Source organism: Balaenoptera acutorostrata, chromosome X (genome assembly GCF_949987535.1).
Source record: "Balaenoptera acutorostrata chromosome X, mBalAcu1.1, whole genome shotgun sequence".
Lineage (NCBI taxonomy): Eukaryota > Metazoa > Chordata > Mammalia > Artiodactyla > Balaenopteridae > Balaenoptera > Balaenoptera acutorostrata.
In genome coordinates this window covers 20,155,928-20,182,939 of record NC_080085.1, presented here as the reverse complement: position 1 = coordinate 20,182,939, position 27,012 = coordinate 20,155,928, and the positions used below count along the sequence as shown (strand labels likewise).

Below are 27,012 nucleotides of genomic sequence, written 5' to 3'. Positions count from 1 at the left end.
GAGCAATGCTCAAAGCTATTTCTGCCTTGGCAGCTGACCTTTCAATCAGAAGGTTTTTGTCACAATACCAGCAACATCTGCAGTGTGAATAAAATAGGATTCTGCTTGCTAATAAGCTTTTGCTTATTTGATCTTAGTTTAAGAGACTATGAGTCTCCTAGGGTGTGTGTGTGTGTGTGTGTGTGTGTGTGTGTGTGTAAATTTTCTCTGATGACAACCTTTTGTTTTAAAGATTGAAAATATGCAATGCCCATTTCCCCACCTTGTCCTTTACTTTTTTTGGCAATGCCTATTTCTTATTCTTAAAAACCAAAGAACAACTTTCAATTTGTTTCCATTAACATCATCCCTTTGCTCTTGATAAGACCTAGGGTGAAAATATAACAAGCAGACGCTATCACACTGTTGTAATTTGGTCAACCACTCTGGTACTATCGATATCCACCATTTCTACACACTCAATTTCCTCCCGATTTTCAGGGTTTTTCTTCTCTTTCCTTTTTTTCTTAGAGGGTGGCAGGAAAGTCAGTATCACAGGTAAAATGGCAAAGCAGTGAAAGAAGGTGACAAATGCTATTAAAAACAAGCACCTGAACAGTGTACAGGTCAGATTTGAAGGCACAGCTGCAAGAGGAATCAGACCAACAAGATAGCAGAGGTAACTCTGTAAAATAGCTACCCCATGCACTTCCAGGGCATTTTTTACCCACTTCGTTCTTGTGAAATCCTTGCCCAGAACAAAGGTGGATAATAGTGGAGCACAGTTGTCAATTGTGTAGTTAATTCCATAAATTAAGCATAGCACAGAGATGCAGTCCAGTTCTACTTTCCATAATGTCATGAAACCTATAACTCCAAACTCCACGGACACAACCGTTAGAGTGAGCCAGACATTAATCAGAGAGTCTGCCACCAGGAATGCCGAGAAGAAGAGCAGGAACAAAGCACTGATGCAGGAGTTGTGCAGGGGGGCTCCCAGAGAGGAGGCGTATCGATCCATGTACACGAAGGACGGATTGAAGACGATGAACTTCACCTTGGAGGTGACAGAAAGTCTCCTCAGGGTCTCCAGGAGATCATAGAGTTCTTCTCTGTTCGTTTCCATGGTCTTGGCCACCAAAAACATTCTGGAGGCCACTACATCAACCTCATCATTGTACTTTTTAGAGAAGATGATGTCCTCTTGAAAATGTGAAAATTGGGGGGCTTTCAGGAAGGAATTTCTCAACATGTCTGTGAAATTTTTCTTAGGCAAGCCAGTGGTCACATTGAGTTTCCGAAGGTAATTTAAATAGCTCTCAAACCAGGATATTCGCACAAACCCCTTGGTGTATTCTAGCACGTCTTCTTGGACACTAGTGTTCCAGTATTCTATAGACTCGTATATGTAAAACCCAATCACCGGACTGTAGTTGCTAAAGTACTTTTGCTGGGCAGTAGTGTACTCAATGGTTTGTGTCGCCGTTGCTACGATGTTACTAAGGTCTGACCCTTCACTGACCTGCAGATAGCCCATTAAGGCAAAGGAAATATAAATAAGGTAAAAGAGAACTACAAAAGGCTTGACATAGGTGTTGGTTATCCAGTCACAGTAATAGCGTTTGAGGAAACATACCAATAGGTGACTCTCGTAAGTGTTCGCTTCCTCGCCGTCAGTTGTGTCCTCGCTGAACCTGGCCGTCAGGAGAAACCTGTACCATGCGGGCTTCTCCTGCAATGCCTCGGGCTTTGGGACTTTCCTACAGAAGATACTATGCTGGTAATTGTTTTCTATGTAGCCAGTGAATACCAGGCTGGAACCATAAAACGAGAGTACATAGAGGTAGTTGAAGAAGATTGCGATACAGGAATTGCAGCAGAAAATCCTGGCTGCCTCAATGTTCGTGAAAGGGCTGGCCCCTATGCCAAAGGTGACCAGGTACATGGCAGTGGTGAGAGAAAAGGAGAGCATGGAGTCTGCATAGACTGCTGCAGTTCTCTCTTTAACGTGTTGGTCTTCTCTAGTTTTCCTCCAGGAGGATAACATTTCAAAAGTCCCATATAATCCATGACCTGAGGGGGCAGAAAAAGACCAGATCAAAAATTTAAAAGGCTAATCTCTCTAAAGAGGGGAAACACCTTGGTCCTGGGGAACTACTGGGTCAAAGGAAGTATAACCCATCCTAGGGGTGACAGGTGACAGTAAATGTCACTGATTTCTCCTGTGGAGAGAGAAACTCGTGTTTTAGTGAATCATAAATGTTAAGGGATAGAGGGAAGATAGAGGAGCTAAGATCTTCATGCTTCCTTCTGGCTCAAGAAAGCTGGGTGGACTTTTGCCTATAAAAATCTGAGTAGACGTGTGCCTATATCTTTTGGGGATTATGCACATTGATAGTTTAGGGTTGTTGGTGCAGTTTGCAGAGTATTTGTTTGCCTTGGTTGGTGGAACACTCCAGAGAGGATGCCTGGCCACTCATCATTTTGCTTGTCATCCCCACAAGTCTGGCTGGAGGTCAGCACAGACGAAGGCGGTGGGCAGAGGGTTCTGAGTTAACGTCTCATCACCTCATTTAAGTTTGGCCAAGTAGAAGGCTTTAGGGAGAAAGAAGCACTGCATTTAATCTGAGCCTTCACAGAAACCTAAATCACAGCCTCTTTTTTCTTCTTCCCCAAATATCAATGCAAGAAGCAATAAATCTGCGAAACAGAGGGAAGCAAAATAAGTAGGGATAAGTTTCAGTGAACAGGAAGGATGGAAGAAGGAACAAGATTCGCATGAACTCAGTGGATAAAAATGAAAATTCAGGTTGAAGGTTTGTGGCGTGTCTCTTGTCTTCAGGGATGTTTGTCCCGTTTTGGTTGTTTATGGATGGCGTCTCAAGCAGGCGGTGGCTCTGCTGGCTTCTCTGCACTCTTTGGCAGTGGCCTCTGAGGGACCGGACCAGATCAGTAACCTCCCTCCCGAACTACTTAGTGCCTTTGGCTCCTTGGTTAGTATTCCAGTAACCTTGGAACAGCACAGGTACAGTAAGTGCCCGTTTTGACTTTATTCTACTGCCTGAAACCAGATCTAGTTAAACTTCTCCCATCTTTCCTAGTTGGAGCCAGACATTTCCTGGACGGGCCTCCCCAAGTTTCCAGGCCGCTGCAACATTGAAAAGACCCACAAAGTGACTTGTTGTGGCTTTCTATCACCCCTGTCTTGGCACTGAGTTCAGCAGATCTCATTTTCTGCTTCTACGCCTTGGCATATTCAATCCCATTATTGAGGATAATAAAATCTTTACCCTGTGGTACAATAGTCTTGTTTTTAAAAATGAATTTAAAATCTCCAGCCAATCGTAATACTGAGTAAAGTGAGTCACTGTTATCTTGTGTTCAGTCATTGAGCGCTCGTCTTCCCTCGTGCCCAGGCTGGTATTTATATATTTATTGTGAAGTCTTGGCCTCAAACCCGAATGCCCATTTCATAGTCACGATATAGGCCTGTTTTCTCAGAGAGATTTGGCATTTATCTTAATTTACTAGGCACTGCTTTATAGCCACTTTTAGAGGGCAGGTCAAGACTGTCAATTTGAGAACTAGCACCGTGGCCCCTATTAAATTGGAGGCACCTAAACTCCCCAGACATGAAGTAAAAAGTGCACTTGTTGACTGGCATACTGTTGCTAATTATGTTTTAGATAGTTAATGTCTAGTGTTACTAGGGAAAACTATTTATTAAGTTTGTTGCCACTGTGTTCTCAGGAAGGACCAGCTGATTTTGATTAAAATAACTGATCCCTTGAAATGAGGGTAAAAAAAGTACCTCCGAGGCATCTGCATCCTGGGGAAACAATACTGACCATTTCATCTGGCGCTATGTAGAATAAGTTCTGGTGGGCAAAACACACTTCAGAGTTTCACTGAAAATGGCAAATGGAATTTTATGTGTTTTCTTGCTAGAAACAAACAAAAAAAAGTTTTAAAACAGGGCTTTGGTACTGAGTCATTAAATATGGTAAGAAAATAAAGATGCATGGAGCAGGATTAGAATTACTCATATAGTAGGATTTGAATTAAATCTGTTTTGCAGTCCTTTTTTACAATTGGTGTGATGTTTTATGATGGCATTATCTGACCCTGATTCTTGTTGGAAAATACAATAAGAATCCTTTTCTTACCTTGCTGTTGGATGATCTTAGAAGCTAATTGACGAAAGGAATTTGAGTTAACAGAGCTATTAGGTAAAAAGAGTAAGGCATTTGAGGGTCCAGAATGAAAATAATCAAACTCAAGGAAAGGTGGAAGTAAGCTGTTCGCCTGTCTCTTGAGATCTGTTGCTGCATTTTAAATGCCTTATCCTTCTATAGTTTGATCATTTTTATTGAGTCCTGACTCCTTTTGCACATCACGTGTTCTTGGTTCTGGGGGCAGTTCCAGAGGATTCTGATTTTATTCATAGGGGCTTATGCTTCTCCTTCATTCCTCTCGCTATAGGGGTGTGCATACAGATACAGAGGCCAGAAGAGGAAGCCCTGAGAAAGAATCTGTTTTACCTGATCACTCACCATTTGTTGCTAGTCACTGTTGGCCTGGCCTGCAAAGGCTCCCACCGTTATTCCTGATAGGCTAGATTCTTGATTCTCAAGCCACACCCCTCTAGCAGATGCCTACACCCTAAACTCCAAATTGCAGTTGTGCACTGTCTTCAAAGAGCTCTTTGGATTTCAGGGACAACTGCTAACACCATAACTGGGCCTCCTTACTGAAGCTCAGTCAGTCAAGGGAGGGGTGAGTGCCAACATAGCTGCGGGCGCCTCCCAGGGATGAATAGCCTGGACTGCCTAGCTGGCACCAGACCTGATTCACAGCTGGGTATTTATGTTGAAGAGGTTGATCTGTTACCCTAATGGAAAGCTGAACTGTGGAGCCCCTGTTTTCTGGCCTGGACTCAAGGGGAGACATGTTCCAAGAGCCGTAGGACATGAGGAATGCTCTGCCCCCCAAGAATGTCTGCTCTGCCCATCATCACAGCTGAACTCCCTGTGGTTTGGCCTTCAAGGGTATTCTTTTAAATGCAGCCCCCTCTGGAATAGTGTGTCTACTGAAGCAGCTTCCCTTTGGTCTGGGGAATGGGACAGAGAATGGAGATGGGGAGGGAGTGCAGAGGAAATCATAGGTAAGGAGGATCTCACAGAGACTAACTCCTTCCCAGTTTTTCCTCCAGCCAGCCCTGCTCTTTGTTTTTACATCCATTTCAGAAACTGGGCCAATGAAAACCAAGGAAAGGCAGGGAAGAAAGATTTTGGTACATTCTGTTCCTCTCCACTTTCCTCTCTCAGCAGCTGCCTCCTTTCTTTAGTGTCAACAAATAGATTTAGCCCTTGGTGACCAGAGGCCCTGCACGTAATGGGAGCCTGGGCTCATCATCCAAGGGGCAGGTCCAAGACCTGGGGCAGCCCGAGACCTGGAAGTCAAAGACTGCTGTGTGGTAGTGAGCCTGCCAGGAACTGACCAGCATCCTAGCGCACTCCCTCTCTTACAGTCACAGTGGTTAAGGCTGATGAATTGCCAGAGGGAACTGCTAAACAATACATACTGATTCTATCAAATTCTGAAGATAAAGAAGCTTTTAAAGTATTCACTTAGTCTTTGAAAAGCACATTCAAGATGTTTGTTTCTGTTTTGATTCATCGCATGTCTGTATAGTTACATGCATATGAACACATGCCTATCAGTGTGTCAAGACGCGCACACACAGGTCCAAGTTCTGATTATTCATGAGTGAATGCTCTGTGGCAGCGTAGGCTTTTAGCCAGGCCCTGGGATAAGGACAGTAGAGCTCTTCACCAGTGTTCAGATACAGTTTATACCAGGAGTGCAATTTAAATTTTATTAGCAGTAGACTTTGGGATTTTCATCTAGTAAAGTCAAATACCGAAGGATTTAGGCTAATCATTTTTCTTCTTTTCCAAAGAATTTTCTATCTTTATGTGCAGTTAACTTGCAGGCTTTGGAGGCAATGAAGAGACAAGGCAGCACAGATGATAAATAACACTAATGGTGGAAAATCCTCCAGTCACTTAGGGTGAGTCTCAGGAATACTCACAGATTAAATCTCACTCTCACCCACACTCTTTTCTGGGACCTGACCCAAGCCTTTGGGATTGTTTACAATCCACTGACGCAGGAATCGACAAGTGAATAGTTGAGAGTTAACCTAACTTTACCCAGTAGATACACTTCCGGAAAGTTGTTCATAAAGTCAGTTATATTTTAAATGTATTTAATGGCTTTGCTATCAGAGGCAGTCTGGGTGATTTGTTTATTTTTTTTTTTGGCCAATGAATATCACAGGCAAATCGATCTACTTTGTCCATTTGGACTTAGTAAGGCAGATTTTTCTTCAGGCCCAGATCCTCCTGCCTTCCCCAGCACACAGACCACAGCACGGAGGCTGATGCCTTTGGACGCTCCTCGCATTTTAATCCTTTAATCCTAGCAGGATTTCCTCATCCTGAGTTCCTAAAAGTAAGGAATAACTAAGAAGATGGAGGAGGTAAAATGAGATGGCTTTCAGTTTCAATGGGAAAACATTTAATATCAGGAGACAATGAAGCCATTTATAGCATGCCTGGGCAGTGCCAGATTTCATATATGGAAATAAAATGACTACATTCTTCTAGAAAATCCATGGAGTATAATGAATGCATGAGCAAAATCTGCTTAAAACATATTTTATTCTTAGGCAAGTTTCACTAAGTAGCTCATGTTTATAGAAAGCTTTTCCTTCCATGACATCCACATAAATTCATGATTTTTGTTTTTCTGAGAAGAAATTTAAAGTGTATATATGTCTGGCTTGAGTAACATCTGTTTTAAGGGAGAAGTTCATTAATTGGGTTACATTTACACTTTGCCTGTTACAAACATTTACTTTCTATGCTGAATTGTTTGGTTTATCACAGCCTGTTTTGTCTCACAGTTAAGAGTGAGAGTAAAGGTGTACTCTGTTTAAGTTAAGACAGATGCTCACATCAGGGCGAATACACACATCTTACTCTTTCTACCAGAGGCTTGTCACATTTTGGTAATTCTAATCACAGCATTGGGTTTTAATCTGAGAAATGATTTTCCTTCATTTGAGAGCTGCAAATAAGAGTCCAAGAAATGAACTGGCTAATAGCTCTTCCTTGTTTAAAGATAAAGTATTTACATACTCTGTGTGTGTGTGTGTACGCGCGCGCACGCACTATATAAAATCAGTGTGTACAACTGTGGCCCATAATATATGCTATGGTCATTGTGTAATATCTCTTCATATAGAAGACACATGTAATATATAAATATATGTATATGTGGCATATCTTATTCAAACACATTTTATATATTTACATATAAAATGTGTGAATATATACTATGTAATATAGAGAGAAATATATAGTATTTCTATTCAAACATTTAAACAATATATGTAATGTTATAAACACATAAAAATATATATAAACATGAACTTACTGCATAATATATCATATTGCATATGATATATAATATAGGTAATGTGATATATAATACGTATTATGCACCCAGATTACACAGAGACACACACACATGTACCCACATACACACACACATGCATCCACATACACACAAGATGACTAGTAGGTTGATATGAAATTTATTTTGCTGGTGCTACACCAGTCAGTGCAGCAAAGGGGCTAGAATCCCTCCCTTAGGTTCCATCTACATTTTGGTTCTTGGCTGGTGAAGTAGCCTAGGTGAAATGCAGGGTTTCCTTGACAATGACTATGAATCTGCTGGCGTTGTGAGCTACTGTAGACCCATCTGGTCAACACTGCCGGGCCCCAGCAGTGACTTTCTGAGATGCTAATCCAAATGCAACAACAAGCTAGGTGTCTCTCCTCATGGTCTGTTTTTTTTTTTTTTTTTTTAACCAGCTCAGTGTCCTGATGTTGCTTCCAGCTGCCGGACCTCCATGGAATTGGCCACTCTCCTATTCCCTAGACTAGTTGAATTGGCCACTCTCCTCTTCCCTAGACTAGTTGAATTGGCCACTCTCCTATTCCCTAGACTAGTTGAATTGGCCACTCTCCTATTCCCTAGACTAGTTGAATTGGCCACTCTCCTATTCCCTAGACTAGTTGGCTAGACCACCCAGAGGATACCCAAGAGACCTGGGTCAGAGATGAAGCATCCTTGCATTCCTCTGCCTAACTGAGCTCTGCCTTCCTGGACTGTGCCCCTAGTCCCGTTCTTGTCTTCCTTTATGGTTAAGGATAGGACAATAAAATGTGTTTGATCCATCCCCTCAAACCTATTTTTCCCCACCCACCCCTTACTGTAAGGAGTGGTGGAGCATAAGAATAAAAAGCTGAGAACTAGCCACAAAACTTGCTTACACAGCATCCTTGTAAATTAGTCCCACAGTGAGCACAGGTCATTAGAAAAAAGCTATTCAGGAAAAAACTGTGAAAAATTACTCTCTTATTTCAAATCAGATGTAAACAACAGTGGGAACAACAAAACCCCTATAAATCAATTATTTTTCTAGAAACTACTGAACCTTTTAGTGATTTATATCTACGCAGAGTATTTCCACAGCATTCTAACATACTTCTACTCCATCATGTAGATTGTCCTATTGTTGCAAATAATGGACTTCTACGATAATGTAGTAGGTTGAGCCATAAGAAATGATCACTTTTGCCGTTCAAAAATGGTCAGATATTGGTACCAATTTTGTAGGTGAAAAATGGTTGAATATTGACAATTTTGTATTTTATTATTATCTGGCTGATTTTTCCCTCCCACATTTCTCATGACTTTAGAAATATACCAGAATACTCATCAGGAAAGCAAAACTTTGCAGGTTTGCTTAAGTTTAGAGCCAAGATAATTATGAGTTCCAATTTCTCCGTTAGAACGAAATTTCTTGCACAGGAACTTTTACCTCTTTATAAGCCTGAGCTCCATATACTGCATCAGATTCTAGGTGGCAGCAAATAAGAACAAATTCTCAGAGAACTGAACCTGATCTTCTGGTTTCTGCTACATACAGATAATCTTAGAATATATACCTGAACGAAGCCAAACATCCTTGCTATTAGTCTCCTCCTAGCACTTAATCACATCCTTTCTTCCTTTCCTGTCCTTGAATTTGAGTGGCCTGGCTGGATAATTTAGAAGGAAGAGGGAACCCTGGATTTGACATTAGACTGTCTCAAAATCCCAAACATGTGAAAGGGCTTGAAGAATATTTTTCTTGAAGAAAAGTTTTCATCTCATCTGGTCTCTGAGGCTCTTGTATCTTAATAAATGCAAAGCAACCCTTATAAATTAGATTACCACATATAAAGTAATATCCAAAATATCTTTCACTGCAACTTCAATTCTCCCGTTTTAGCTGTACAGAAGGTACATGAAGCACCAAACCTGCCAGATGAAGAAGGAAGAAAACCTTCCTTCTGTTCCCTTCTATATTCTCCAGCATTCCATTCCTTTCCTGATTTGTGTCTGATCAGCAAAGCTGTGGAAATATTAAGCCTGTAAGGAGAGCTTGCATGTACAAAACCTGTGCCAATTTCTTAAATCATACCCAACTGCAGGGCAACGTTGTAAATCCTCATCCTTTAAAGGAAATTCCATAACGGATTAACATGATGAGTGTCAGATGTTTACAAATGGCAGTTCAGGTACCTCAATACCTGGTGTTAACATAGTTTGGAAAGAAAGGATATTACTTTACGCATAAGGGGTATGGATGAAATAAACTCCTCTCCAAATTATAACAACTAAAAAATGTCAATGAGCATTTATGATACTGTAGACCTTTAAGAATTTCAGCTCTAAATAAACTGATCTGACTCATATGGACAGGGGTTTTGGCAGAAGTGGGGTTGTCTAATATGCATGACACTGATTAAAAACATTCTAAATCCTGATGTATCTATGCTTACATCATTGCCAAAATGATTCATCTGTGTAGGATATATTCTTATTGCCAGAGATGTCACATATCGTCTTGGCTAGAAACACACAGTCACATCCCATTATGGTGAACTCTCAGAGTTTATCCAAATTCTTTCCTATTCTGGAATTTTGTCAGGTTAATACTGCTTGACACACATGGTCTTAAAATTTTCCATTCTAAATCTACTGCCATTTTGGCATTTGGCTGGATCTGGCCTTATGTGACTGGCATCACACTGAGACTGTTTAGTTTGTTGAATTTTAAATCTATAATTGTTTATCACATTATAGACCTATTGTCGGCCAAGGAAATGTCTGGAAAGGAAAAAGAGACTTTTTCTAAGATACTTTTCCTTCTAAAGGAGGCCATATATTTTTAAAAGTTTTATTTGATAGTATATTAATATCACAGAAAATCAAGAAGTTTTGCTTAAATCTGCTTACTTTAGAAACTGGACAAGTTTACTGACTCATAGTGCAAAACGCTTTGCACTGCATTTCTTCTTGGTCACTTGAAATATTTACTGGCATTTTAGGACTGGTCATCAAAAAACCAGAATTAAACATTGGTCCTGAATGCCACATTTATGAGCATGCTCTGGCTTATATTTCATTTTACAATCAAATCTGAGAACGAAGAGTTTATCTGAGAAATACAGAAGGGCAACTATCCTAAATCCAGACGCTGTTGGCTTTACGAGCATAGTAAGCATCCATTACGCGATGCAAAGTATTTATTGCAAATGGGCCTTAGCTACTGAAATGCGTAGCTTCCTTTCATGTTGTGACTAAGTAATTTGAGATCTCTTTGAGCTGAAAATGTACAGAAAGGTTGCCTACTGACTGTCAGCAGGGAAAACTGCCATCAAATCAGTGCATGTAACATTCCTCACAAATTACAAGCAAGGGTGTGTGGAGCACTGTGGCGCTTGATCTCTTTCACGACAAATGCCAGATTTTTCTGAATTGAATTCATGTGAAGTTCACTGATACTGGGTCTCCCTTGCTAACAGCATCTTTCCATCTCTTACATCCCTCCCCACACCAGTACTACCTGCTGTATTCCTTTTTGTGTTGACTTTTACTTACAATATTTAAAACTTAAAAAAGTACAAAAATCAGTTTTAAGAAATTTTAAATATTATAATTTATTTTACTTAATAAAATTCAAGAAGTTTTGAATATTTAATTTCATTTTACTTATAGTGAAATTGATTTTTTAGTGAAATTAATTTGAAGAAGTTTTGAATATTACTGTTCAGTTTTACTTAAAAATTAAGTTTAAGGACCTCTAAATATTGTAATTTTGTTTTATGAATGCAGTTCATTTTCAGGAAGTTTTAAATATTGTATCATTCTTTGAGCTCACTGGTAACTACTTAAGAGTGTCATAAAACCAGGAATGATAGTCCTTTTTCTAGCCCTGACATCCTTTTTTCCTCACCTTAAGAACCTGTCTCCCTTCAGTTTCCCATAAACCCTTATCCCGGTTTATCTTCCTCCCACAAAAACAATCACAGCAAAAAAAAAAAAAAAAAAAAAAACACTGTATTTTTAAAATGAAAAGCTAAAAAACAAACAAACAAAAAAACCCCCCAAGCATCTGACTAATCATGAGCAGAACATTTTAACTGAAATCTTGACTCAAGCCTCTGTGGAAGCTCCTCATGACCAGTCCTTACTCACGCTTCAAGGAACCGCCCTGTATTCCACAACTGACCCACATTGTCTTGGGGTTACTTAAAGAGGCAAGTGAGGCTGCCGTCTTAACAGACTGAGTTCAGGAGGAAGTGTAGCAGCCTCCTCCGGTGCTGAGTTCGGCAGTGATGAGTAAACCGAGCTGGTAAATTCGCAGCATGCTCAGTCTCCGCACGGTGCCCCACTTTTCCACAAAGGCTGCTAGTATGTGTTTATTGCCTGGGTCTCAATTCCCACAGGCCGCAGAGCATGGGAGGCCGCCAGCCCCGCACGTTATCATTTAACCATCATGCAGCTGAGATTTCCCGAGTAAATTCCTTTCTTCTCTGCTACCCCCAAACGGGACACAAGGCATACTAATGAACTCCACCATAGTTTTTTCTCAGCCAATGAGAAATGTCACTTCATTTGCCATGTCAGTATCTGATTGCAAATGACATCTTAATTTTGCTAAAGGGATTGATGAGAAGTTGCCAAAGAAGAGGGGGAAGCTAACTGAATCCTTGGCCCACGAGGACTCTGCCATCAGGTTTGCTGGGCATGGCACCTTCAAAATCAGGTGGACAGAGCAAGTGACATTATGTTATGACCACTATGGCTTTACGTTGACAATTATCTCTATCAGGAAGTTCCTGCAGCCTCCAAGAGAGAACATAGTGGGATTCTCACACTATCATTTTAAAACGTTCTCCTGAGTTCATAGCAAAGACAGGAAAAAGTTACCTTCTTATTTATGTCTCACTTGTTGCCTTCGAAGTTCTCGTACGTTTACCATATCCTTCTGTGTGATGTTCGCATCCCCTCAGTCCATCGGGTAGGGAAACCGAGGCCAGTGGACACTGTTCGTGCCCAACCCGTGCGCCCTCCCGTTCCCCGTGCTTGAGCTCACGGAAGTCTTCTTACTCCAAATACTGGTAGCCTGAGGGATTTCTCCAGCTGCAGGAATGTGCTTGGTCTTCCCTGGGAAGTGCTGGGGAGTAATGACTCGGGGGAGAGCCCTCAGTGAATCATACATAGGGTTTCTGGGTACACTGTGCAGCTTTCAGCCTCCTCACCCCTCAAGGAGACCTCTGAGGTCTCAAAGGTCCCCAGTGGGACTAAGCCACAGGTGCCCACAGCAGTAACCTGCTGATTAACATACCCTGAATCGTCTTCCTTCCCTGTTTCATGTCCTCACTCCCATGCTGGGGTCTCAAAGTACTTGTATCTAAATCCTTGTCTCAGGGTCTGCTTCTGGGGAAGCCCAACCTAAGGCACTGGAGCACAGAGATTAATATCTGCTAAACACCACGCAGCTACTTAACGGAGAACCAGGGCTGGAACCCAGGACTTTGGACTTCCGGCACATTTACCAGATAAGGCTGCCTCTTGTGACCCAACACCACCTTATAGAACTGGCCCCAGGGCTTCTGGGCAAGAGGAGGATGCCATAAATGAAACAGACTTGTTAGGCGGCTTCTCCTTGCCTTTTAGGAACCCAGTCACCACCACCAGAAGGAGGAAACAGAAGAACAAAGGGTAGTAATTACCTAGCATGATGAAAGGGACTCCCAGGAAGGTGGAATTGTATTTCCCACCAGTCAGATTGATGATCCCGGCCGCAGTGAGAGTGGCCAGGCTTATGGTCACCAGCCCGAGCAGGCCCAGCCAGGGTTTGCTGCGGACGCAGTCCTGCATAGAGCAGCAGAGGATGGCCATGGTGACCACCAGGATCAAGCTGGTGACCAGGTAACGTTCTGATACGCGGCTGGTCTTCTGGAAATCTTCCCTCAGTGAGGAGGACGTGTAAGGGTACATTTTGACTTTGCTGTTAGATTTCTGGAACAGTCGGACGGTGTCGCAGAAGCTGGACTCCCACCTCTCTGCCACCATGTCGTTGAGACTGTTGATTGACTGCAGGTAGTAGGTGAGCTGGACGGCCTCTGCGGATTTCACTCGGTCCTTGCTGTGCACGGTGACGCCTCCAAGCTGGTGCCCGTTGTAAACTGCCCTCCCGTCCTTTAAGTGAGTGATCGGGTACGTGATAGCAAAATTGGTCCGGTTGGTGGCCCGAGCATTCTTTAGCTCCTCCAGGACATGCACTATGTCGTCCACGATGCAAGTCTTATCGTTATTCAGGATACATATGTGAGCAAATGTGTAATTAAATCCAGGCCTTGGAACCTGGATCCTGGTCACAGCAGCATGCAACTATGGGGAAAAAAATGAGAGTCAGTGTTTATTACCAAAAATAAGACATTACTAAGTGACACTAGCTCTGTGGATTCAAACGTCTCTATTTTTTGTGGCGGAGGGGAAAGGGAGTCACTCATGCCATCTCATCTCTAAGCTAAAGAGTTCACATTAAATGTTACAACCTTACATCAGAAGTGGGTAGTAAGGATGTAAACCACAGATTTGACTAGTGGTCCTCACAGTGTGGTCCCTGGGCCAGCAGCATGGGCACAGCCTGGGAACTTGTCAGAAATGAAAATTCTCAGACCTGGCGAGTCACAGTCTCTGGGGTGTGGCCTAGGAATCTGGGTTTTCACAAGCCCTCCGGGGGATTCTGATATAGCTAAAGTTTGAGGAGCACCAGCATTATTGTGTGTTCTTTATGTGTGATTCAGTTGGTCTATAAATATCTGAAAATCTGATATTGGTCCACCCCACTATAAGGTCTCCCCCTTGAAAATGTAAAGAGTGAACTAAGGTGCAATTCCAAGTGCACAGATCCCCTGTAGGCCCATCCCTTGCTGCCGATTTGTAGGGCAGCTAAATGATTTCCCCATTCAATGTAGTCACTCTGTGACATAAAAGACAAGCGGTTCACCTTGAGGGCCCTTGTATTCTCTGCTTCTGTGGGAAGGGAGCTGTAACTGCAGAGCTTGGCTGGGATACATGGTAATCATGCTCAGGGAACACAGTAGGATTTATTCTGCACACCTTGCCCTAAATCAGATTTGCTGTGCCCGGGTTCTGTATGCCTGTGATCCAAGTGCACATGGGAATACAGACACTCATTTAACAGCCCCGACTACGTGCCAGGCACAGTTCTAGGCCCTTTATATGGATTAAGTCATTTAATCCTTATAAGAAACTCTAAAGTAGGTACAAATACTAGCCTCATTTTACAGACGAGGAAGCTGAGACACAGAGAAGCCAAGTCACTTGCCCAAGGCCACACAGAGCTGGGCTCTACCAGGCAGTCTGGTTCCAGAACCTGTGCTCCTAGCCCCTCACCATACGCCTCTAGGTTGGCAATACCAGAAGCTAGATGAAGGTTCTTGCTAGCAACTAAATCCTGGTTTTGTGCTTTCACTGCCCCACCTCTAAAAAATTACAAGGGCTCAAGTTCAGATATGTAGGAGCGTGTGTAATCTACAGTCTAAGGTGAGAAAATAAGGCCTTCTCTCTGTGAAATGAGGCCATTAGTGGACATGTAGCTGAGTGTTAAACAAATGAGCACATCTAGGTCCGTGTCTGGCACTGAGAGGGCTCTCCAAAGAGCAGAGCTAGCCATTATTACATACCTGATGAACGAGGAACATTTCACACTTAAAGGGAATAAAAACCTCATATCCAGAGTTGCCATACTGTTGCTGCGCCATTATAACTCATAACCTTCTGAGCGTCTCCGTGACCCTGATAGATTTGCTCTTAAATCTGCTGTAGCTGGATTATTTGCTGAGACATTTTCCTGTGCATGCATGTGCCAGGGTGAGTGGGATACTTACTATGTTTTTTGAAAATGTCTGAGGGGCACCAGCTGCCAAAGTCCTTTAGTTAGCACAGAGCATGGGTTATTAATCCACATTCTCAGTGCCTCCTTCCTCACATCTCCTCATGGGCCCCAACCCTGAGGTTCAGGAGACACTTCATTGTATTACATTTGGCTGAAATATTTTGAGTCCTTTCCTTCATACACACACACACACACACACACACACACACGAGTTGATGTCCCAGGGATACCTAGGAGACTGTTTTCACAAAACTCTAACCGTATGCTAAATTTTTGTTTTGATGCTTTGGGATTGATGAAGAGCAAAATGTCTTGAATGGTTCTAAACACTGAGAGTGTGTTTTCATCCATTCTTCTCGAAGCTTGGCCCAGTGAATTTTGATTAAAAGAACTCCTAACTACAAAAAAAATTCCAAAATATGAAAAGTTACTTTGGAGGAGAGAAGAACCAAGAGGAATTTAAAGACAAGAGAGAGTTAAAAGAAAGACTTTGGGGGAAAGATTCAGAATAGGCTAGAAAAGGAGTGGTATTGAAAGCATGCATATGTGTAATATTTAGTGCATTGTTTGTTCCCATGAACAGTCTAATAAATCTCCCTTAGAGTGATTACTAAATATGTCAAGAGGAAAAGATTGCCAAATAAGATGGTGCTAAGCCACAGGGCTGAACCCAATTATAGCAAGGGGATATTTTCCATCCATTCTCCAAGGCGACCATGCCATGCTGGGTGGGGAGTTGTAAACTATTTAGTGATCTGCCAACTCTGCCGATCTACTGCTGGGACCCCCTGGGACCACAGACCAAAGAAAGCAGACATGCTGTTAACCCCTGTACCACCAGCTCATAGGAGGGAGGCTTGGAAAATAAGAACCTTACTGAAGTTTGAGAGGGAAGATTTCTTAACTCTCAGTACCAGAACTGCTGTGAGATTCACCTGCTTTGAATTTTCGAAGGGAAGGTGGGTAGAACATGTGTCACTCTTGCTTCTCAGTGGCAGGGTGAAAAAGCAGCCAGAGAAGGGGTGTTGGCTGAGGCTACCCACCTGGCAGGGGGAGTCTCCTGGGATTCTGCTGTGGGATAAGAGGTGAGAGGATAATGAGAGGTATGGGAAAGGAGAATGGAGACTCCCTCCTGGGACTTTTGGGATTACTCAGTTCTGATCTTTGGTTCTTATGCCTACACGTCAAGTACACACACAGTCTACTCTTGGCTCTCCACACTGCACACTGCACGTGCTACTTGGACATCTACCTGTACAGGGTTTTAGAATACCTTGATTTACTTTCCTAAAGGAGCCCCACTCAGGACAGCAGAGGCATTAGTAGGTGATCTTAGATTATATTCACAGGGGAAAATGGAAGCCAGAGATCAAAGCTATGCTTTTTTTTTTTTTTTTTTGGTTTATACTCACTTTAAATTTCTGCACTGAAAAAGAAAAGGAACGTGAAAACGATGACAAGTTAGTTTACAGTGACTTCATCTTTGCCTTTAAATTAATCTTTGCTCTTAGGGGCAGAAGGGGGAAAGAAAGATAGGAGAACATCATAGCATGATAGTGAGATGGTGACCAAGACACCTCAGTCCACGAAATGGACAATCTCAATCCCTGTAAGCTTATTACTGGTTAGAGACCCTCAGAAAAGAAAAGGAGAGGGAAATGACATAAAGTAATAGTCCTGACCCTTAATATAGTCTGAATCTGTCATGTGAATCAGCATATAATCCACGTTTCTATAACTATGTATAGATTTTGGATTATTCACTCAACACACATTCAGTAAGTACTCATCAAATCTACTGTGTTGTCAAAATAGGCTAATTTCCCTGAATTTAGGGTGCTCACACTTACACATGGAAAATCACATAAGAGATCTGACGTCCAAAACAAAGGGACTATCCTAACAGTAGACAATGCCGAGCGCTCTAGTAAAGCCTAATCCAATGTCAGTCTTGATCACAATATGTTTATTATTATTGTATTTGCCGCCAAAGAGGCCAAACTGAATGTTAAATTGAGATTCATTCTAGGGCTCTGAACATACTGTTTAAATTGTTAGATTCTTTTCTCTCATCACCCTTCAGGCTAAGAATGATGACAGTAATAGTAACTAGTCTGCTAAGTACTCTCTATATAGTTTTCAAAATTTATTCAATACAAGACTCTATGGACATGGTTAAATCATTATTCCCGTTTTATAGCTGGAGCAATTGAGGCCTAGAGAGTCTAGACCAGGGCAACTTTAGAACTTTTCGGGAAGAATGAAGAATTGTCAGCCCACCTGGTTCAAATGACCGGCCTTGATGTGACTGAACTGTGGGACGGCCACATTTGGGGATCTGGGGTCCATTAAGAGAGACCAGAAAGAATCCAAACAGCCAAACTTCATCTTTAGGCAGCAACGGAACATGGCAATGTTAACAGGTAATGAAGGGGATGGGTTTTGAACTTACTGAATTTTCTTATTCTCCATCCAGCCTCTTTAGTTGCCAAATGAAACTTCTAAAACCGGCTTACCAAGAAAAAAGACCGGGGGGCATAATGGAATCCAGTAATAAGAAGTTTTGACTTCAAGTCTGGCTTTTGCTGCTTAGGTAGGAGTGTCGGAGACCCTAGGAATGTCACTCTGCCTCTTCATGTCTCAGATTTTTCAGTAAAAAAAGGAGGTTGGTCTAGCTAATCTCCACGGACAATTTGGTTCTAACATGACATGATTCGAAGATGAGTGACACCCACAAAGTATACAATCAGATCCTCAGTGAGAGAAAGTTAACTTCATAAATATCAATTTGAGATTTGTTACAGCTGCTTGAAGTATGCTTTTCCAACACACTGAAGTTCTTTTTAGGTCAGTGACAGATTTGATAGTACATGAAACCCAGAAAGAAAACCACAGGATAGGGAAAATAGGTTTACTGGAAAAAAAAAAAAAAAGATTCCCTTCTCTGAGTGATTTCCTGTGCTGGGGAGGCACTGGCTCTTATAATCCCCTTCTGCCAGAGCCTGGGACAAAGCCAGTGTGGGCTGCTGGTCACGACAGGCCAGAGTCTAATTTCCTCTCTGCCTCTCCTTGGCACACTCAGATCTTCCTCAGAAGACAGCAGGGGCACCTTGTAGAGGAGAGTACAGAAGGGATCTGGGAGGAAGGAAGTGTCTGCTCCTGAGTGGTAATTAACATAGGAAAAATACCTGTGGGTTCAGAAGAGCTTTTACGATACCTTCCAGCTCTTTTTGTATTTGTTTCTTGTTGAAAAAGGGGAGAGAGAAGGCAGGAAGGCCATTCTGCCAGGCAGGGCAATTAACACCTCAAGCTGTCCCCCAGCAAGCTCAGCTGTGCCGGGAGGCTCAGAGGAGGTGGGTGGTCCCCAGGGGGGATCAGTCTGATGGTACCACCTTTATCAGCCGCCTTCCTTTCCTTATCTCACCTTCCTGCCCCCTCCTTCTGCCACTCCCAAATAAGCTGCACACATGGAAACAGTTTAAAAGGGGAGCTTATTGGTTTGCCTTTCTAACCTATATCATTTGCCCCCAAGTATTACCTTCAAAGTGACGCTAAATCAAAATTGCTTTAAAATGCTTTCAAGGAATATCTGGTTTTCATCCCCGAATGAAGTGTTTTCTTCACTGAGTCCCTCCAAATTCCAGGCCTTGATCAGGGTCTATATTCTGCCACTGTAAGTGGGTAGGAACTGACTGGCAAGGCACCCTCACCCAGGACACAAGAAAGCACCTTGAAGTGGATGGCTCTGGTCTCTGCAGTTCATCAATTACTCTAGCTCCCTCGGTGTTATGTTCTGTCTCTGCATGATCTCACTCTCACCCACTCTCTTTCCTCTTCTTTTAATAGAAGTGTATTACATCAGAACATCAGTCGCAAGTTGGGGATTGTTACTGTGATTCATTTGTAGTGCAGCCAAAAGCAAGTTAGTCATGCCTTAATAAGTGGACAGAAATATCATTCTGCCTTTGAAACATAACATGTTCAGAGGACACCGAATTTAAGCTGTGGATATAGCTAAACAAGTGACTGTCCACACGCTTCCTTTACACACAGGTGCCTGGTGTCATGCTGGCCTGCTCCAGTGACAAGAAAACCAAATGGTTACCTCTGTCAGTGCTGCAGTGCCAGTGCAGGTCTGGGAGAGTGGAACGTTTCTGTTTTTCTCCTTGCTTCACCAGGGGGTAAACACTGTTTTGCGGGTGCTGACACTAAAAGCCCCACATTATAATTCCCAAAACAGGTTGTTTGTCTTTGCAGCCTTGGCTGAAAAGACATTGCAGCTTTGGATTTGAAGTAAATAAATCTGCGATTTTCGAAACAAAATATAGTAATGACGAAGGAAAAGGCAATTGCAATATCTCATTGCAACTTTTGCCTGATTCCACGTTGGTCTGGATGAGATAGAATGCAATGAACCACAGGTTCAATACTCTCTTTTTTCCCGTAGTCTGGGAGAAAATTTGACTTGCTCTTGATTACCAAAAAAAAAAAAAAAAAAATCCTTGATATGAAGACTCCTGGAAATCTGTCAAGTTAAACTTTCTGATTTAGAGTGGTTATTTTTGAATCCTGCTGTCCTCACTTGACTTTCATGGTCAAGCTTAAACTCTGCTTGAGCAAGTTTGTGGGTCATGAGTTTTGCTAGGTAACTAAGAGAACAGGATGCTCTCAGAAATGGGAGAATATTAAAGCTGACTGGCTAAGAGGCAAAGAGAAGTCCCAAGGAGCCGAATGCCTGGGGAACTGGCGACAACCGTTTTAAGATTTGGTCAGGAGACCACAAATAACTATGCAAGGGGACAGAAAAAATAAAAAAAGGATACCAAGGACGTCTAGGTCTGGAGAACAACTGTGAACCTAAGTGGGAAAAGCACTGGATCAGGAGTCAGAAGACTTCAATTTGAGTCCTTGTTCTGGGTCTTGCTGGCCACATGAGTTAGAGAAAAATAAAGAATGAACTTTTGAAAACACATACCATGCCACTTCCCTGCCCTAAAGTCTCCAGTGGTTCCTTATCGTGCTGAGAGCAAAAACCCAAGTCCTGACTGTAGCCAACAAGATGATCCATTGCCCTTGGCACTTTCTACGGGTTCATAGTGCCCTAGTCACACTGCCCGTCTTTGTCATGGTTCTGCCTGGAATGTCTTTCCTTCAGATAGCCTTACTTCCTTCACTTCCCTGCTCAAATGTAATCATCTTCCCTGACTCCACCCCCAAGTTAAAAAATAGCATCCCTTGTCATCACCATCATCTTTGCTTGTTTTAAGTTTTTCATGGCACCAATTATGATATGGCATTACATTATATGCAATATATACGTATTTGTTTCTTTATTCTGCTGTCCCCACTAGAATATGTGTTTTATCACGCTGGAGTGTTTGTCTCTTTGGTCTACTTCTATATCTCCATTACTTAGTTCCTGAAACATATACTCAATAGTTATGGAGTAAACACATGACTATAATAATCTTGTGAGTGAATGGATTTTAGTCTGTCTCATGGGCATGATGAGGGCCAATGAGGTGACAGATGTGCATGCATACTGTAGACTCTAGAGGGCTACACAAATGTAGTTCTTATTCAGCAGGGAAGCATGGAGTGGTTAGTATCTTCCAGCTGTCCAGACACAACCCTACAAGTGATTCCTGATTCTCCTGGAGCCCGTGATCTTTCCCACGATTTGGCAACATCTTGTGCTGTAGTGGGAGGGACATGGGTTATGAGGTCAGAATGCCACCAGTTCAAATCCTGCTGCTTAGTGCTAGCTTTCAGGGTGTAGATAGCTGCCCCTATCTCCTTACCACTTCAGTGCACACCAGCCCTATTTCCAGCCTGATGTGGAAATAATGAAGCATTAACGTACTATCTCAATCCCAAGCAGCCTGGATCGATGACTAAAAACAGTTTGTGTATAAATAGCCCAGCTCCCTTGTCCCCAAGGTGGGCTGACTCTGCGACATGTGTTCCTCATTGGCTCCTGGAGTTGCCCAGAGGGATTAGGCTTCAGTTGCCCACAGAGTAACCGGCTTGACAATGTCCCCATAACTTACTTCTTCCCTTCCCCGTCTCATGTTGCCATTCTCTTACCAGTGCTTCCTGGGGTTGTCTTCCAAATATACTACTTGCATCAGTTCCTTGACTCTGCGTCAACTTTAGGGGGAACCCAAACTAAGACAGTTAACTTCAGGCATTTAATTCAGTTTCATTATCTGTAAAATGGGGATAAACCTGACTTCATAGGGTCATTATGAAGATCAAGTGTGATAACATAAAAAAGGTGTGTGGTCTGGCATTTAATATTGGGCTAAACCACATGAAATTTCCACTTCTATAGGTAAAAGAGTGGTTCAGTATTGGCAATTTTATGTGGATCACCTAACTGACCTTCAGCAAGGGTCTGTTCTTTCCCCTTTTAGCCCCTCCTCCTTTCCAAGAGTCCTGCCAGAACTCCCCTGGGGGGAGGGGGTCACAGACAATTTTATTTGGTTTCCAAGGACCAGTTTGGTGGTACCAGGACAGGCTTTTAGGAAAAAGACAACAGTTTGGGGCTAGAATATCCACTCATTCCCTTTTCCACGAGCAAAACTGAGACTTGCAGATACTGTGGCCACGAGTCCCTGCATGCAACTGGAATGCACACTTTTAGCAGTTTTCCGCTTAAGGGAAAAAAATGCCATATAACCCACATCACTGAACTATTTGGAACTGCAAATAATTGATAACAATATTAAATCTACAAAATTATGAACAAGCGTCTTCATCAGATGAGATCTTTGGCAATTTTTTTTCCTTCAAAGGATTCACTAAGTTTGTAATGGGCACTGAGCAAGGAAAAAGTTCCGCCTGATGACATGGCGGCAGCACTCCTGAGTGGTGGACCGTGAGCTTTATAAGAGCGAGTACTTGGTTTAATTCATAAAAGAGTGTGTTACCTGATAGTGCATTTTTTTCCTGGAAATTGTTTTTTTTCTGTTTCCCAAACTACTGACCTTACAAAGCTACTGACCTTAAAAATCACAGGAGTGTCTCAGCTGCTGCCCTCCTTTTCCAGATCGGAAAAGAAGTCTTACAGAGCAAATGGTCAAGGCCATGATAGTTTCTGTGATTCAGCTTGCTAGGGCCTTGACCTTTCTGGGAGGTGCCATTGTTGGTGGCCTCATGTGGCGTGGAGAAGACAGGCTGCCTGGACTCAACTGCCAGCTGTGGCTCTTAGTAGATATGTGATCCTGAACACTAAGCTGTTACTTAATGGCTCTGTGCCTCAGCTTCCTCATCAGTAAAATGGGGTCAATCATAGTACCTATCCCCTTAGGATTGTTGGAGGATAAGTGAGAAATTGAATGGAAACTGCTCGATATAGTCTCTGACACACAAGTGCTACCCAGTAAAGGTCTGTTAGCAAAAAAACCAAAATGAACAAACAGAAAGCCCCCTTTCTATCCTCTGTTTTGCCTTGTCCCCCTTAATTTTTTTCTTTTACCCATAGAACTTCCTCAGTGTTTCTTGAAAAGTATCTTCAATGAAATGTAAAGGTGACAGATTTTTGCTCACATCTTTACTAGAGACTAAAGGGTAAATGGGGTTAATAGCGTGCATCAATACACATAATTGAAGAGAAGAGCTGGACTGTATGTGTTTACAAGTTGCACTCCCTAATTCCAGGATAAGCTCCCAGCCTGAAACCATTCCGCCTTTTTCAGGTTAGCTGCCCAATTAGATTACCGTGCACATCCGACTAGGAAGGGGACTGTGGTGTGGGCGGAAGAAGGAAACTAAAAGGTGTTAACTGCCTATGAAGGGTTGGGCTTTGTGCAGAGAATGCTGCATCTATCATCTCATTCAATCCTCACAGCAATTCAGAGAGGTCGATGTTACATTGCATTTACAGGGGAGGAAACTGAGCCTCAAGGAACTTAACTTGCCCACGGTCCCAAATTTAGTAAGTGGATCAGCCCAGATTTAAATCTTGGGCTCATAAGATTGTCTCCCAATGGGGGTTTTTTGGCACAGTAAAGACTTTACCCCTTCATCTCTGTGCTTTGGCCATTTGGATATTGATAAACTTGTTTTGGGGTGTTAGGCTTAAGCATGGTCAAGCCACAGAATGACATGGTTAGGGGCGGTTATGAATTAAAAGTGGTGATGACGTAGCAAAATCAAGGGGTCAAACGTGACAAAGCAGCCTAGGGGAAGCAGCAAGACTCTGACCTGTACTGAACAGTGAGACCCAGCAAATGCCAGATATCTATGATAGAGACCTCAGAGAGAAGCTACAATCTCATTACTAGTGACAAGCACATGCCACTAGCTGGAGATGCGGAAAACAGATGTATGAAGACAAGCCTTTCATCGGTCCAGATAGCATCCTTTGCATCTTGTATGTTTTCTATGTGACTCTCCCCCCACCCCCTATACACACACGCAGAAGGAAAAAGAAAAAAATACGTTATAGAACATATTTGTGAAAAGGGCTGGCAATTTGGGGATTTATTGCAAAACATCAGATTTAAGTTGGGGCTGTACAGGATTTGGGTATCACTCCTCCACAAAGGCAGTTTAACATTAGAATATAAATGCTCCATGAGGGCAGGGACTCTGTTTCACTCCATCCTGTATGGTACATAGAGGAAGCCCAACAAAGCCGTGCTGACTGAACCTTCAGTGTTTGTTCCTTCTTGCTGATTTATATTTTCTCTGGTGACATTGAATGATACTTCATTTGTACCCAAAGGCTACTGTTCTACCTGCATATCATTTCCATCTTAAATAAACAGATGACATTGAATTTAGTCCTGTCACTTACACACTGCAGACAAATGGCTGACCTCATTAGACAAATGGATATGGCTAGAATATAATCTAAAAAATGTAAGAGCAGAGAAACAATTTAGGTAGGAGATTAGGTACTGAAATAATTATGTGTTATGCTTAATTATGGAGTAGCTTGAATTTTTTCTAGTGTTTTTGTTTGTTGGAGGGGAGAAGTTTTTTTAAATACAGAAAAGTTTAGAGACTAACATAAAAACTCCCATGTACCTATATCCAGTGTCATGTCTGTTTGAAGATTCTGGCCCTGATGTTAATGCTGTCCATGTAGGTGACCATATAATTTATCATGCAAACTGGAACACTTTTGAGAGTGCAAGAGGGCACTAGTAATTTCGCAGGAATACCAGGCATAGAGTGGGACCATCATAAGCAAAGCATAGAGTGGGACCATCATAAGCAAAGCAGGATGTTCTTCCTATCTATGGGGGTCTCAGAGGAGGTAAGCACTCATGTGACTTCATCCAGTTATGCCTCACAATGGGCATGAGATGCCAGTCCTTTGGTTTGCAGACCCGTCACTGCTGATGGAACCTAGACTATTGCAGGTGATGCTATCCTGTCATCAGACAGGCCTCTGGGAAAGGAATCTGGAGAAACTCCTTCCGTCTCTAACTACTTCCAACCACACCTACCTTCCCACCGTTGCACCTTCCTTCCATGTCAAGGCTCTGATGTTTTGCAAGATTCAGCTCTCACATAGCCTAGTTCTGTTCACTCCTGCAGAGGTGGAGTGCATCCATAGTACCCTTAGAACATTCCATCTTCCTGCCCTGAGCACACTGGCCTTGCTGGAATTGACAGATAGCTTCCCCTTGGTTGTCTTACTGACATGTGGCTTCGTCCAGCCAGGAGCCGAGGTTGCTTTCCATGTCCAAAGGTGTCACTCTGGGTGATTCTATCTTGCTTTAAGGCCGACAGTGGCGCTCAGACTTGGCTGATGAAATTTTTCAAGGCTTGCAGATGTGAAGTCTGTGATGGGTCTCAGGCAGGTGGGAGGCCAGAGCATTTTTGCTTCGTTAGGAGTTAGAGGTCATACAGAGACAGTCTTAGGCATTTCATCACCAGTTAAAGCAGTGAACCATCTACTCAACATGTACTAGGTGTCTACACTATGCTGGGCATTAATATAAGCCCTGGGGAGATAAAGAATATTGACATAGTTTTACCCTCAATAAACTTAGAGTATTGTAGAGGGACTTTAGGCAGATTGTCAGAATTGGTTAGCACAGGCGAACCACAGAGTGAAGTAAAGTGCTAAAGTTCTATAATAGGAGTAAAGGGGGGGTACAGGGAGTCTAGTATGTTGGTGTGTGTGTGTGTGTGTGTGTGTGTAGCAGTGGGGGGTACAATGAAATACAAAGTTGGAGAGGAGACGGGACAGATGAGGGAGGATTTTCATATTCAACAAATATGTATTAGTAACTATTAGTAAATCTCACATCAAGCCATGTGAACAAGATAGGTATGGCTCTGCCCTCACAGAGCGTTCAAACTATGGGAGATACAGACAAGCAAAGAGGCAATTACAAAATCTGCATGGAGCTCTAAGATGGGAGAAATACTGGATATTAAGGGAAGGGCACCTACACCAACCTTGCTGGCACCAGGGAAGTCTTCTTCTTGAGGAAGTGACTTCTAAATTAGCACCTGAAGAATGAGAAGAAATTAACCACAGGCAGAGGCTTGGCATGGGTTATGGAACTGGTGGGGAGAGTATATCAGGTGGAGGCTACAGCATGGGCAAACTCGAGGCACAAAATGGATGTCGGGGAAAAGGACGTGATTCAGGCTGGTCTGGGAACTGAGAGGAAAGCTAAAGAGGCAAGCAAGGTCCAAACCACACGAAGCCTTGTCTGCTGAACCTGGGAGACAGGCTTTGTCCTGTCGGCACTTGGGAGCCAATGAAGGGTTTCAAACAGAGAATGAGGTGACAAGAACTGTGTCTTAGGAAGACCACTCTGTCTGCAACATGGTAGCTGGAATGGGAAAACTGGAGAGTGGAGGTGGGGAACTGGACTAAAATATCAATGCAGTAACTAGGTCATTGGTGAAATGAAGATCTGAACCATAGTGAGTAGTCATACTGGCTTGAAGGAGGCAGAAGGTTGATGTCTCTACCTTTTTACAGATCTGGACAGCTTAGCCCAGGGAGTAAGTCAGGTAGCAGAAGCCGATGACATCTTTTAAATCTGCAGTACTGATTAAACACTTGAACTGCATTTCTTAGGTTTGGGTCTTAATGTATCGTCTATCAACTGCATGTTTATAGATGTGCAGGTCTAGCCGATGTGTGGCCTTTCACTTTTCTGTGTGTATGATTGTAAAGTGCAGTCATAGACCATACAAGTGCAGAAGTTCTTGGCCAGTTGCTTCAAGTTCCTCTGTAGCAGATGTGGTTGGCACCCTGTTCATATCCTCCAGCCCTTAGCTCTTGAGAACATACCTACCTAACCTTGAATCCCAGTACCCACCCCTCTTTGTCAGAGAGCCCACTTTGCCATCTGCTTGGCAGGCCAAAAGTTCTGGGGAATTAACATCCCCTGGGAGCAGACCTCAAGCAATGACAGATGGGAGTTGGCATAGAAATTACCCAGCTCCCTCCCCATGGGTGGGATTACTCATGGGTGAGTGTGTTTTAAACTGGTTCCCAGAGCTTCCCCAGTGGGTTGTGCTCTAGTTGCCCACAGCCTTGGTCTGCTTGATCACATACCCTTTGAGGCTCCTTCCCCTTTGTCTCACTGCCCTGCATCCCTTCTGGTTGCCCTTCAACTCCCAAATAAACTACCTGTACTTGATTTCTTATTTTA

The 27,012-nt window shown here is 42.7% G+C and overlaps 1 protein-coding gene across 1 annotated transcript in view; it reads right to left on the bottom strand.

The window, feature by feature from the left end:
• Positions 1 to 254: 254 nt before the first annotated feature.
• The window catches only part of PTCHD1 (patched domain containing 1), a 49,886-nt gene continuing 23,128 nt past the window's right edge, over positions 255 to 27,012 (bottom strand). The window contains exons 2-3 of the mRNA XM_007185459.2: positions 13,182 to 13,842; positions 255 to 2,052 (exon numbers count right to left, since the gene is read on the bottom strand). Coding sequence (XP_007185521.2) covers positions 398 to 2,052; positions 13,182 to 13,842 — 2,316 coding nt within the window. The 3' untranslated portion in view covers positions 255 to 397. The remainder of the gene's footprint in view (positions 2,053 to 13,181; positions 13,843 to 27,012) is intronic.